This window comes from Nuphar pumila, chromosome 7, assembly GCF_984573655.1.
Source record: "Nuphar pumila chromosome 7, dmNupPumi1.hap1.1, whole genome shotgun sequence".
NCBI lineage: Eukaryota > Viridiplantae > Streptophyta > Magnoliopsida > Nymphaeales > Nymphaeaceae > Nuphar > Nuphar pumila.
In genome coordinates this window covers 100,357,521-100,370,752 of record NC_143255.1, presented here as the reverse complement: position 1 = coordinate 100,370,752, position 13,232 = coordinate 100,357,521, and the positions used below count along the sequence as shown (strand labels likewise).

The following is a 13,232-nucleotide window of genomic DNA, read 5'->3' as shown; positions in this document are numbered from 1 at the left end:
TATATATGATAATATATATGTGTATGTGTCATAATCTATATATATATATACATCATATTTTAACAGTTACTGCATACCATTCCTTATATTTTACTACATGCGCATAGCATATTAATTTTGCAGTTATGTGTTGATTTTCTGCATATTATCTTATCATGTTTAGTTTGATCTGCATCCTATCATATCACCCTCACTCCCTGTAATCCCATCCACCTGCTGCACACTCACTTCCCCACAAGCACAGCATCCAATCCACAATTGCAGCAACATCCCTTTGGGTTTTCAGTTATTCAGTCTCACAACAGCATTCTGCATCATCGCTGCATTCTCTAGATGCATTACCTTCATATGTGAATACCCCATTCCTAAGTCACATTGATAGTGAAGAACAAAACTCACCATTTGAAGCAAGAGTCACGACAGGAAATATGGTTTATAATCCTTGGTTATTGAAAGATCCTCTTCATGTTACGGATATCGACTATTTGCAATTATCCAGAAAAAATGAAAGGGTCAATTGAACTAACATATGCTATTTGGTGTTGTGAATTCAAAGAACAGGTAAAAATTTTCATATATCAAACTTCTGAATTTGATCTTGAACCAAGGTTGCATCAGCCATGTATATTATGGTACCACCACCCTTCAAATGATAGAGCTGCTGTGACTCAAGTGGTTTTCCATACTTTTGATCATTGCCAATGCCCTCAAATGTTGTTTGAGAAATCTACTGCATTTTCCTCTGATCATCAACAACTAGCATGATGGCAGCAAGCCTCAGCCACAATTTGATTTAACAGAACTTATGCCATCCTTACGTTTGTTTCATTTCCTGTTTTCATTCTCATTTGCATCTCTAGATTTTAACTTGCATCTTCTATATTTATGTTGTGGCTTCATCTACAACATCCCCAACTGATTGTTCTGCATATTGACACCCTGAGGTGCTGGGTGAAATCACCCTGTTTCCTGCATAATGCATCTTGATGATGTTGTGTCTTCACCTTCCCGCACCCTGCATATTGGTCCCCTACACCGTATGGCTTACATCACCTGCATTATGGGATTAGAATAAAGGGTCTGATGGAATTGCTGCACTGATAATGATTGACCCACGTTGTTCCTACCAAATTGGTGCTTCTGTACACTTGCACATCAGCCATACCCTTCCACTTCAGCACGTGTAACCAGAATCTGCATGTTCATTGTTTTAGGTTTCTGCCTTGCTTAAATTTGTCTAAGTGATTATTCTAAAATCCTAAAAATGCACATCGAATCATGGTTGTGCTTATGAAAATGCAAAGATGTATGCTTTTGAGAAATGCCTTAGAATGAATGGGGCTGTACAGTGAACATGCAGATTACTAGAGATGGGGCTGATATGAGATGGGGCTGTACAGTGAACATGCAGATTGTTCTACATTTGTGAAACTCTACCTAATATATAGGGATTCTAGAAGAGCCCAATATAGTAAAAAGTAAAAACAATAAAGTAATAAATTTGTTAAAAAGTAAAAAAGAAATCAGAGATAGAGTTCTACCATCTCCAAACCAAATGGGTGAGAAACTCAAGAAGGGACGTCACCTTCTCTCTATAAGACTAAAAAAAATTATAAAAGGGTCTAACTCGCCCCTCTCTCTAGATTTCGTTTTCTAGAGAGAGAGAGGAAGGAGGGAAAAGAAAAAAAAGAGAAGAGAGGAAAACGAAAGGAAAGAAGAAGGAGAAGGAGAGGATCACCTTCCGTTCATATTGTCTGACGTATGCTTCTGGTTCTTTTCCATTTCTCAACTAAGGTATGGGTTCTTTTATCGATTCGAACGGGGAGAAATAGCCTAAGTTAAGTTTATGTGATGTTTTTTGTGGAAAAAGAAAGAAAGAAATCTTATATTTTTATGAGTACCTAAGTTAAGTTTATGTGTGTGTGTGTGTGCAGATTTATTTTTATGGACGATTTTCTTTGTGCATCAAAAATATGATTTTTTCTCTTTGTATACCTATCGATTTTTCTATATATGCATAGCAAAAATACAAAAGGATCTAATGTACATGTTCTTAAGTTCGGATCTACCACATGTCCATGTGGACAGATCTGGACGACTATGCATATGGACAGATCTGAACAAATCTGTCAATTTTCACAAATGCGCAGATCTGGTCCAGATCTATTGATTTTAAATTGTTATCAGACTGTACTTAAAACTGCCATCAAAACAATCTTTATATAAATGCTAAAAAATCGTTGGCGGTTAACAGAATGGAGTTCTGATTTTCTATTAAAATGTATATACAGTTTCTGTTTAAGAAAGCATGTTTAGATTTAATGCATATGCAGTTTTTGATGTTTATCATGTATTGTTTTCATTAAGGAAACATGTTCCGATTTAAATGTATATGCAGTTTCTGTTTAAGGAAAGCATGTTCAAATTTAATGTACATGCAGTTTTTTTATGTTTATCATGTATCATTTTCATTAAGGAAACGTATTCAGATTTAAATGTATATGCAGTTTCTGTTTAAGAAAGCATGTTCTGATTTAATGCATATGTAGGTTTTGATTTTTATCATGTATCAATTCCATTAAGGAAACATGTTCAGCATTTTTTTTATTTTTATCATGTATTTCTTTTTACATGTTCAGATCGGTTAACTGTTACATAAATATGCAGCTGAAAAATAAAAATTGTATTTCTGTTGTTATCAGATTTGCCTGGCATATAAGCATGCAGATCTATCTATATATATAAATATATATATATATATATGTGTCACACGGACTCGGCTAAGGAGGTGCCGCACCCGAGTCGACACGCCCCGACACGGGTGCGGACTCGGGTGCGGCTTCGGACTCGACCCAGACTCGGTCAACGCCGAGTCGGACTCGATCAACGAATCCAGGCCGAGTCCGTCCACATTTTGGACTCGGTCAACTTTGACCGAGTACAAAAATGTTCCTAAAAAACCAATTTTTTATATTTTTTATTTAAAAATATATATATAAAAAGAGGCACAGTGTTGTGACAGTGATGCAGTCACAGACTATGACTGTGCTGCAGTCACAGACTGTGACTGTGCACAGTCACAGTGCTGTGGACTTTGCCTGTGACTGTGCACAGTCACAAAGACTGTGCTGTGGCATTTTAAAAATAAAATAAAATTATATATATATATATATATATATATATTTTGCCGAGTCCCCGTGTCCAAAAATTTTAAAATTGTGCCGCACCCGTGTCGCACCCGCACCCATGTGACATATATATATATATATATATATATATATATATATATACAGATCTGACCCAGCTCTGCCAAGACTCTAGCAAGTAGATCAGGTGCCCATTTGCCGAGCTTAGGCTCGCTATCCAGGTCAGATTTGTTGTGTTTTTTCACATGCAGATCTGATGTAGATCTGCCAGGGATTTTGCACATGCAGATCTGGTCTGATCTATCATGTACTTACCCCTCCCCTTTGGCCGGAGAAAGTAAAAATATCTTTAGAGCCGATTTTTCTATTATAATGCATGACAGCGATATTTTATATTTGTCAACCCTGCTAATGTTGCATAGTATAGCTACTTCGAGACTGTAAAAGTCGCTTTTATATCATAATTGCATTTGATGTCATTGGGTTGGTTAAAATTGTTTTTAATGTTGTTTTATGACCTGCTGTTTTATTGTCGAGCTCATAGCCGACCCCTATGAGGGTCATGAGCAAGATGCTTATGCTCGGTTTTGTCTATGATATGGCCATTATGAAGTTGTTTGATGTTGCCATGTGGGCTGGCATCGAAACAACCTTGAAATTTCGATTTTGATCTATGTTATTAGCATTATGTCAGAAAAATTTTCTGTATGTTGCCATGATTAGGCTGAATATTATATTGTTCTTATTGTTGTCATACGATCTGATATAATGTTGTTAAATGAATTGTAATTATGAATTTTGTGGGCTGCTGGGAGGCTGACCAGTGCTGCACATTTGTGTGCAAGATTGTTCATTGTCCACTGCTTTTGGCTGCATGCTAGTGTTGTCTTGTGCATAGAGGTAGCATAGCTTTGGCTCGGTAATTATGTTCGATATCCCGAGCAGGCCCGAATTGGCAAAGGTGTTTAATCATATGCATGTTTGCAACAAGCTGATCATTCACAAAAATTCGATCCTAAATAGATTAGTTTGTTGTCAGCTGATCATATGCATATAACTAACCAGAAATAGATATTTGCATGACTGCTGATCATATGCATAAACCTGATCATATACATAAATCTGATATTGAGTAGATCGTTTGCATGTTTGTTGATCATATGCATAAATCTTATCATGAATAGATAAGTCTGCAAGATTTTTATATGCATGTGTATGTACTTGACTAAATGTGCGTTCGTTTTGTGTTGTGAATGTGCATTGTGAACATAGATTTGTGAAACTGGGTATGTTTTATATTCACTGAAATTTTGTAATGGCATGAATCATTTTTTGAGATTATGTTAGTGGTCATGTGTGAACCACGGTGGGCCTATGTAGGTCAGGGGCATGTGTTGCACATATACTATTGAAATTGTTTATGCATTGCAAAATGATTTCTACAAATTATTGGTTTTTCAAATTAATTACACTATTAAATTGTTAGAGCAAGGGCCCAAAATTTGTTATTGCACGTGGATTTGCATAATTGTTCTTTTGTAAAGGTTTTTAATTTAATTAAATAGTAAAAGAGACAAACAGTGTAATAATACTCTTCCTAGATGTCTTTTCTATAGTGTAGGAATCTTTAATGACAGTCATAGGGTACCGTGAGGATACTAAAACTTTGTGTGCAATTTTGTCCCCAAGAACTCAACGTGAGGTTCATGTTCTCGAAAACGACCACGGTTTTAAAGAGTTTTTAGCTACCTTGCCTGTGAGTGGTGGTGTTGACTTAGCTGTAGTTATTGCTATACCAAGAAAGTGACATAAATGATTGAGGATTTTTATTGATGTCCCGACATTAAGTGAAGATTCCTAATGTTCCGATGAAAGGTGAGGATTCTTGATATCGGTTGATGAACAAGTGTGGAACCCGATAATTAAATTACAAATTGTGTATTAAGCTATAACTGAGAACTATCTTGAACCTCGAGAACTTTAGCCGTTTTGAGTGTGCGGGTTTTAAGAAAAAGTGAAAATTAAATTTATATGCATTTAATAGGGACATGTATGCAAAAGCAACTCTGATAAATAACTTAAGAAGTTATTCATGCATGTGCATTGAATCATGCATTCTTTACTGTTCAGCATTAGTTCCATGCATTTTTTAATATTTGAATTAGCATGATATTGTTGTATGTTTTAATGGTAAGTTAATTTTGATAAATTTGTGCATGATTTAATTTATGATATTTTCTTTACTGTTGGATTTTTAGAGGAATTTGTATGAGGACTTCGGTTCTTGTTTTCTAAAACTGTTTTTCAGGCACAGAGGCTCAGTGATATGTATGACTGGCTGGCTGGAGGACTCGAGGCTTGTAACTTGGTGGCTTGGGTTTTGACCTGTGTACAGGATTTAGATAGAAGCGATTTTACATTTTGAACTTTTAACTTATTGATCACTTAAATGAAGTTCAATTTATTATTTTTAATTGACTTTATGAACGGAATGGTTTATGGAATGGATATATTAAATTTGTGATGTACCTGGGGTCCTTGTGAGGTTTTCCGCAATTGTTTTGAAAAAAAAATCCACTATTTTTCGAGGGTCAGTTGGGTTCGTTACAAAGAAATGACAAAAGATAAGATATAGAGAGAGAAGAGAAAAAGAAGGGACAATGAAGATGAATGCCCACTTTTCAAGGCAATAAAATTCACGATCTCACGTTCCTCCTCCACGTATTCTTGAATGGATTCTCCTTCACTTCAAATGTACCTCTTATAGGCTTACAAGAACACAATAGCAAATAGCACAAAGACCTCTTATGGGCCAAATACAAGATTACAATCGCATAAGCCACTTAGGGGCCAAACAACAAACATAAAAATATAGGATTTTATTGAGAAAGCAATCCATACAAGAGGGGATTCATCCCCTATTTATACACAAAAAGGAGCAACTAAAGCCATTAGGAGTGCTCCCAACGACTAGAAATATAGTTGTTGGGCATTATAAAGTTTATAATACCCTTGATAAAAAGAATAAAATATAAAAATAAGAAAACCCTAAAGTGCCCCTAATGAATAGAACTAATTACATAAGGTGAAATGACTAAAATACCCCCAATGGGTTTTACTTATTTAATCAAGAAATATGTGTGTGTGTGTGTGTGTGTGTGTGTGTGTGTGGTGGTGGTGGTGGGGGGGGATACACAAAACTACAAGTATATATATATAGAGAGAGAGAGAGTAGAGTGAAGGAGCTTGATGAAATATGCTTAATGATACGTGATTAATGGGTTTTTCTGCTCTTTTGGTGTTTTTTTCGCAGTTCTGACCCCATAAATGTGTTGGGCATGGTCGATTTACGAGGAATCCACACCTGGATCATGTGTTTTCGATGAAAGAAATGATATTTGGAGCCTCGAAAATTTACAAAGATTTTAGACCATTGATTTTTCGAACCTTATAAAAACCCACCCATGTGTCAGAGTCAAACACTTCAAGAGCTGATCCCTATAAAATCAAGTACATAGATCACATCTGTACACTCAGAATTTAAAAATAAAACAAAAAAAACCTGAAAAACCCATTAAGCATGTATTATTAAGCACCTACCCTTCACTATATATATATATACTTTAACATGGTACACCCAAAGTTAGTCTGCAACATGAGCCACCAGTTCATTTAAATTAAGGGTGTCAATGGGTTGGGTTTGACTCGGACCCGACCCGTACCAAACCCTATAGGGTAAGGTTGGGTAATAAATGAGAAGGTCCAATTATTATATGGAGACTGGTATGGTTTGTGAAATTTCATACCAGACCCGGTCCCGACCAGACTTCCGACTAAGATTCACAATTTTTCAATGTAACAAAGACAAAAAAAATATTATTTTACCAGGTACAGTTCGGGTCTGGTTTATGTAATCCTTATAGTATCTGGGTATGGTTTCTCTTATGGTGGGTCCGATTGGACCCAGACCAGACCCGGTACCATCATCTTAAATCAGGCCTGGGTCTGGTTCCACCTGGGTCCGAACCAAACCTGACCTGTTGACAACTCCAATTTAAATGGCATGGAACCACAAACCGTTATGATCTATTCATCATTGTTCATATTGTAAATTTGTAATACTTATGTTGTTAGCTATGTCACGATTATTCAACTTGCCCTCGTGTTGTGTCCCTTTGTATACTATTTTTAATAGAAAATTGCAAAATTGGTGTCTTGTGTCCTTTTACCCATGTCCTTGTGACATAGGTTGTTAGGTTCAAACTTATTTTGGCTTAGTAGAGTTTGCTATCAAGGCTAACCATTTATCTCGCTGAAAGAAGACTTTAATAGCTCAAGTCCATAGTACTAGAAAAGGATATGTTGTTGCACATCAACCAAGGACAACTGTAAGTTGCTCACGCTTACATCTGGAGACTAAATATACATCAATACATAAAAACATGCATATATTACCAATTTTCAATTGGTTTGTCTGATGCCACACGGGTATCACATTATAGTTGCCAGGAACAAAAGTGTCGAAGGCTAACAGGGAATATGCACATGGAGAAAGAGGAGGAGATGAAGATGCAACCAACCATACATAGAGCATCTATGACAGCATTTGGGTTGTTCTGACAGACTCAATTAGATGGTTCATATTTAATCTTAAGATTTTCATAAATGGTAAGTTGGTAACCCATTCATGATTGTTATTTAATATTTCGGCCATGATTGGCACCACTCTTGTACCATCATTTGTAGACTACCATTTATGGTTAAAGAAGGCAGCAACATCAGGCCTCTCAACCCAGCACCTTTGGTAAAAAGAGAAGGGAAATAACTTGTTTTTGTTGTGGCTCTCTCATTTTTGTTGTGGCACTGCAGGCTGCAACAAATGTGATGTTTGACATGGCTGAAGCACAACCTTGTGAATAAGTCTTCAAAATTCTCTAACTACACGTGCATATTCTATTTAATATTGTATGTTTTTCATTTCAATGATGTAATGGATGCTCACATTTAATAGGGGTGAAGTCATGTAAATCTCAGTAAGCGACATGTATGTAGGTAGCACAAACGATTTCTTAGTTAATAGAATATCATTTATCTCAATCAGCAACAATTATCTTGAAAGAATACATTTTGGTCCAAACAATGATTTGCCACAAATGAAAGGTTTCCAAGAGGTGTGTCAAAACACGACTCTATGGCATTCATGCATATATAATTTTATATTAATTAGTAAGTCTATGGCATCTAAAGAAGTCTGTAATGGTGAAACCTTTATCCATAAAGAATCAGAAAATGGTAGGTGCTCTCCAATGATCTACACTAAAAAAATAGAGAACCTGCCTGCATTATTGAGACTCTGTTCCCAACAATAGCAGTTTCACCAATGACGACACCTGTTGCATGGTCTAACAAGACTCCTTTCCCAATTTTTGCAGCTGCAAGAATAATTAGGATGAATTTAAAGTAATGAAAAATATTTAAGAAAACATGGTTCTTTTAACAAATGAATTAAAGAAATTTGTTCATCTTCCCAACTGCCCGAGTATGGGAAACATAAGCATGGGCAACGATAAAAGTTAGGTCCAATTTTCCATCAAGGCATGATGACCAAAATAATTCATACACAATCACCAGATTATGTTGTCATGGTGAAAACTAGCATTCATATCATTAATTCATAGTCTTCATAAAAAACTTGCTTATGTAAGTGATAGGAAGCCAACCAAATGTAGAAACAACTTAACTGATCCAAGAAAATAAAAATACCTGGGTGTATATCCACTGCAAAAACCTGCAATACATTATGAACCGGTGCAACAAAGGTTAAAGGAGGAGCGGATTACCAGTCATAGACAATCAAATATTAAATTCTCACTCACATACATGTCACATGCAAAATATATTTAAGTTAAGAAATGGATAACACCTCACTTATTCGACTCTGAAATGCCAAAGCTAAAACTTTTTGCCCTCGAGCCCAAAGTGCATGTGCCACACGATAGGACTGAAGAGAATGGTAACCCTGAGGAAACAAGGAAAAAATTGATCACTTATGTACTTCATAACTTTATTATGAATATGATGGGCAATCATCTGATCAACTGGACCCTTTTATAGACCAGTCGACAATAGACCAATGAGAGTAGGCAACTGATTTGTTTCCCTAGTTGGTTCCTCAATGACCAGATCATCCGGTCCCCTGGATGATCCGAGATCCTCTTGACTCTAGACCCTAGATTTTCACTTGGAGGAAAAGGGAAAAAAAAGAAAGAAAAAGCAAGTCATGTTTTCGAGAATCTTATAAGACTTTCAATCTCCTGTACTTCTGTTTCTTTCTGTTATTCACCTTTTGGAAGACTGTTTTACAGCTATTTTAGTAACTTCAGCATTGATTCAAGGTTTCAAGGTAGTCTGCTTGGTCTATCATGGCACCACCACATACTAAGTATTAGTTTAGTGTTTCATAGTTTATACATAAGAATTCTTATTTACTCCTTAACATTCCTCCTTGGAGTCTCTTTGACTTTTCTTTAACGTTGCTTATGGTGTTAGAAGAAGAATGTTATGCTCAAAGCAGAAACCAAAATAATCCATTTGGCTGACATCATTATGTTTTTCATGCAATATGTAACAAGTAGTAGCATCTTAGAAATCGTTCTTTTTCAGTGAGTAAATGTGATATATCATATTACAAACTACAAAGCAGTGAAAACCTCATAAACAACATATGAAAGACATGAGAAAACATCTTCACTATTTGTTAGCTATCCATATCATTTTTAAAACTGGAAATTGTCTAATTAGGTACACAATGAAAAATAAAAAGACCATGTAACACAGCATTTTAAATGTTTTTAGCAGTTTCTAAACATCGCTTCTTCAATAAAGAGTATTTCTTGACAAGTGCAACGGTTAAATATCATAATGCTATAAAACTCACCTTAAGATACAACAGAGCCCAGCTATATGACCTACATGAAGGATCCCTATCTTTAACTGCCTGAGACAGTACAAAGACAAAAACCTTAAATGATAAAAGTCAAGAAAGAACATATATTATCACATAAACTGTCAAATATTGGATATAAACAAAAAGTCTATTTGACATGTATAAAAGGTCAACTATTAGGCATGAAAAGAATTCGTATTTTGACTCTTGAAAACATGATTACCTGGACATCCAATCGGATAGCGTGCCTAATACCTGCGTCATGGATCATTACATCATCAAAGATATCCATTAGCTGTGAAGCTAGGAGCGTTGGATTCTGGAGTCGATTTGCAAGGACAAACCCTAATGCTCTCTCAAAGCAAGAATGAGACAAGATACTTGCATACAGGAAGCTACTCAGCAGTGGCTCCTTCTCTGCCTGATAGAGTCACGAATAAACATACAAACACCCCGTTAGAGGATTATAATCATCATTTTCCACCTTCTTGCTTGAATATATCTCATTGATATAACAAGTTATAAAATGCATCAGGAAAAAATTACTTAAATTATCACAACATGCTATGGCCATGCTGAGAAGTGTAGGTAATATGGGGTTGTACCATACGTATTCCTAGCCTATTATGCTATTCTCACTTATGTTTGTACATATAATTATTTGAGGGGTAGTTTTGTATTTTTGTAGGAAGTTAAGGTAGTCAACTAATTTTGTCTTGTGTAACCAAGAGGGATAGTCCCCTAAAGTTTGATTGCTCTCTGATTTTGCAAACTAATGAAGCAAGGGTCTTCTCATTGTGCATCTTTTCATTCTTGAGCTATCTTCCTCTCCTTTTCCATATGGTATCATAGCCAAGAAGGGAGGAATAAGATCAGTGTGAGAGACTCATCAGCCTTCATTCAGTCATCTAAGGGTGTTACAACAGTGCTCTTGCAAGGAAGGTGATGTCAGCAGCCTCTGTATGGACTTTTTGTTTTCAGCAATCTAAGGCAACAGCATAGTAGTTCTTGATTTTAGAGAGATTTAGAATCAAGAACCGATATCATCAGGGATTCAGGATTATATTGGAATTTCTAGACATTTTATTGGATTTTTTGTTTTTGGGCGTGAACAGTGTCCAGATTTGTTTTCCTTGCTTGCTGAAAGCCCTATCAGTGGGTTTGGATACCTCTGTTAGGTATCTTTGAGGTTGTTTTTGTGTTTAAAGTGTCAGAAATATCGGAAATATCAGCCTGCAGGTGTTAGATATGAGGTAAAGAAAAAGAAGAGAGAGAAGAGTAGTCGGCGGCAATAGGGTTTTCCCTTTTTCTTAACATTTATAAGTGGTACAGTACAGGGCATAACTTTACACAGGTAATAAGAACTAATTACAAACATGCCACCGCTGTATCTCGAGGTGGATCGGGTCGGATCCATGATCCAAACTAACAGCCTCCCTCAAGTTGAGTATGGTCTTTGATCATGCTCAACTTGTCTTTGAGTGCCCAAAACTGATGAGTGGATAATCCCTTGGTAAAAATGTCAGCAACTTGCATATCTGACCTAACATATGCAGGTTCAATTTCTTTTTCTTCCACCTTTTGTCTAACAAAGTGTTGATCGATTTCGATATGCTTTGTGCGACAATGAAGAATGGGATTGAAGGCAATATTAATAGCACTCTGATTATCACAAAGAAGCATAGAGGACGAGATTGGTTCTTGTAATTCTTGCAGTAGATGTCTCACCCACGTAACATCGGTTGTTCCTGCTGCCATTGCACGATACTCGGCTTCAGTACTAGATCGCGCCACTGCCTTTTGCTTCTTGCTACTCCATGTTACAACATTATTGCCGATAAGGATGCAATACCCTGAAACTGATCTGCGCTCATCAGGATCACCAGCCCAGTCCGCATCTGTGTAGGTGAATAGTCGATGTCCTGACGTATAAGTTGTGTCTTTGTTATACATCAAACCATCTCCAATCGTACCCTTTAAATACCGAAGGATTCTTTTTACCGCTTCCATATGTGCATCTGTAGGAGCATGCATAAACTGAGAGGCCTGATTGACAGAGTATGCTATGTCAGGCCTAGTGAATGTTAAGTATTGTAACATTCCTACAACTCGACGATACAAAGTTGGATCATGATAAGTAGTGCCTTCTTTAGCACTTAACTTATGATTTAGAAGACAAGGTGTGCTAATCGGTTTACAATTCTCCATCCCCGTAGCGAGTAGAATATCAATAGTGTACTTATGTTGGCTCAATGTAATAGTCTCATGTCGACTATCAACTTCCACACCCAAAAAATATCTCAAGGAACCCAAGTCTTTCATCTTGAATTTAGCCATCAGCATAGACTTAACCCAAGATATGTGATCCTCATCACTCCCGGTAATAATGATATCATCAACATATATAAGCACCCAAACAATAGTTGAACCACTTTTGAAGATGAACAATGAATGGTCTAGAACACTTTTATTGAAACCATGACGCTGGATCTCTGTGGAAAAACTTTCAAACCAAGATCGAGAAGCTTGTTTTAATCCATAAAGAGAGCGTCGAAGTTTACATACCCAATTTGATGAATCATGCATGCTATATCCAGGTGGTTGCTCCATGTAAACTTCTTCCTTTAGTTCACCATGCAGAAAAGCATTTTTAACATCAAGTTGACTGAGTGACCATCCATGTTGTAATGCCAACGCAATGACAATCCTGATTGTGCCCAGTTTTACTACTGGGTTGAACGTTTCATCGTAGTCCTGCCCATATTGCTGTGTGAAGCCTCGTGTAACTAGACGAGCCTTATAGCGCTCAACACTGCCATCCGGTTTGTGCTTGATCTTGTACACCCATTTGGATCCTACAACATTCTTGTTATCTGGCCTTGGCACAATTTCCCATGTGTTGCATTCATGCAATGCTTTCATTTCCTCATTCATCGCCTCTACCCAGGCACGAGAATTTACAGCATCATGAAAAGAGGAAGGTTCTGTTTCTTTGGACACTCTGGTTAGAAATGTTTGAAAATCCAAAGAGAAATTGTTATAACTTACCCAGCGATCTATAGGATGTCTAACCCAAGTGGAATGTCGTAGAGGAGTCTCAGCATTGACTGGGTGAGTTCTACGAGAATAAACAAGACCAG

The 13,232-nt window shown here is 36.7% G+C and overlaps 1 protein-coding gene across 3 annotated transcripts in view; it reads right to left on the bottom strand.

Annotated features, from left to right (window-relative positions):
• LOC149832635 (serine acetyltransferase 2-like) overlaps positions 1 to 13,232 on the bottom strand; it is a 60,280-nt gene that overhangs the window by 39,729 nt on the left and 7,319 nt on the right. For 2 of the 3 annotated variants that reach the window (XM_090014619.1, XM_090014622.1), the window contains exons 2-6: positions 10,316 to 10,513; positions 10,084 to 10,167; positions 9,070 to 9,165; positions 8,910 to 8,934; positions 8,484 to 8,578 (exon numbers count right to left, since the gene is read on the bottom strand). In XM_090014619.1, coding sequence (XP_089870745.1) covers positions 8,484 to 8,578; positions 8,910 to 8,934; positions 9,070 to 9,165; positions 10,084 to 10,167; positions 10,316 to 10,513 — 498 coding nt within the window. The remainder of the gene's footprint in view (positions 1 to 8,483; positions 8,579 to 8,909; positions 8,935 to 9,069; positions 9,166 to 10,083; positions 10,168 to 10,315; positions 10,514 to 13,232) is intronic. The other variant, XM_090014621.1, reaches the window with a different exon arrangement.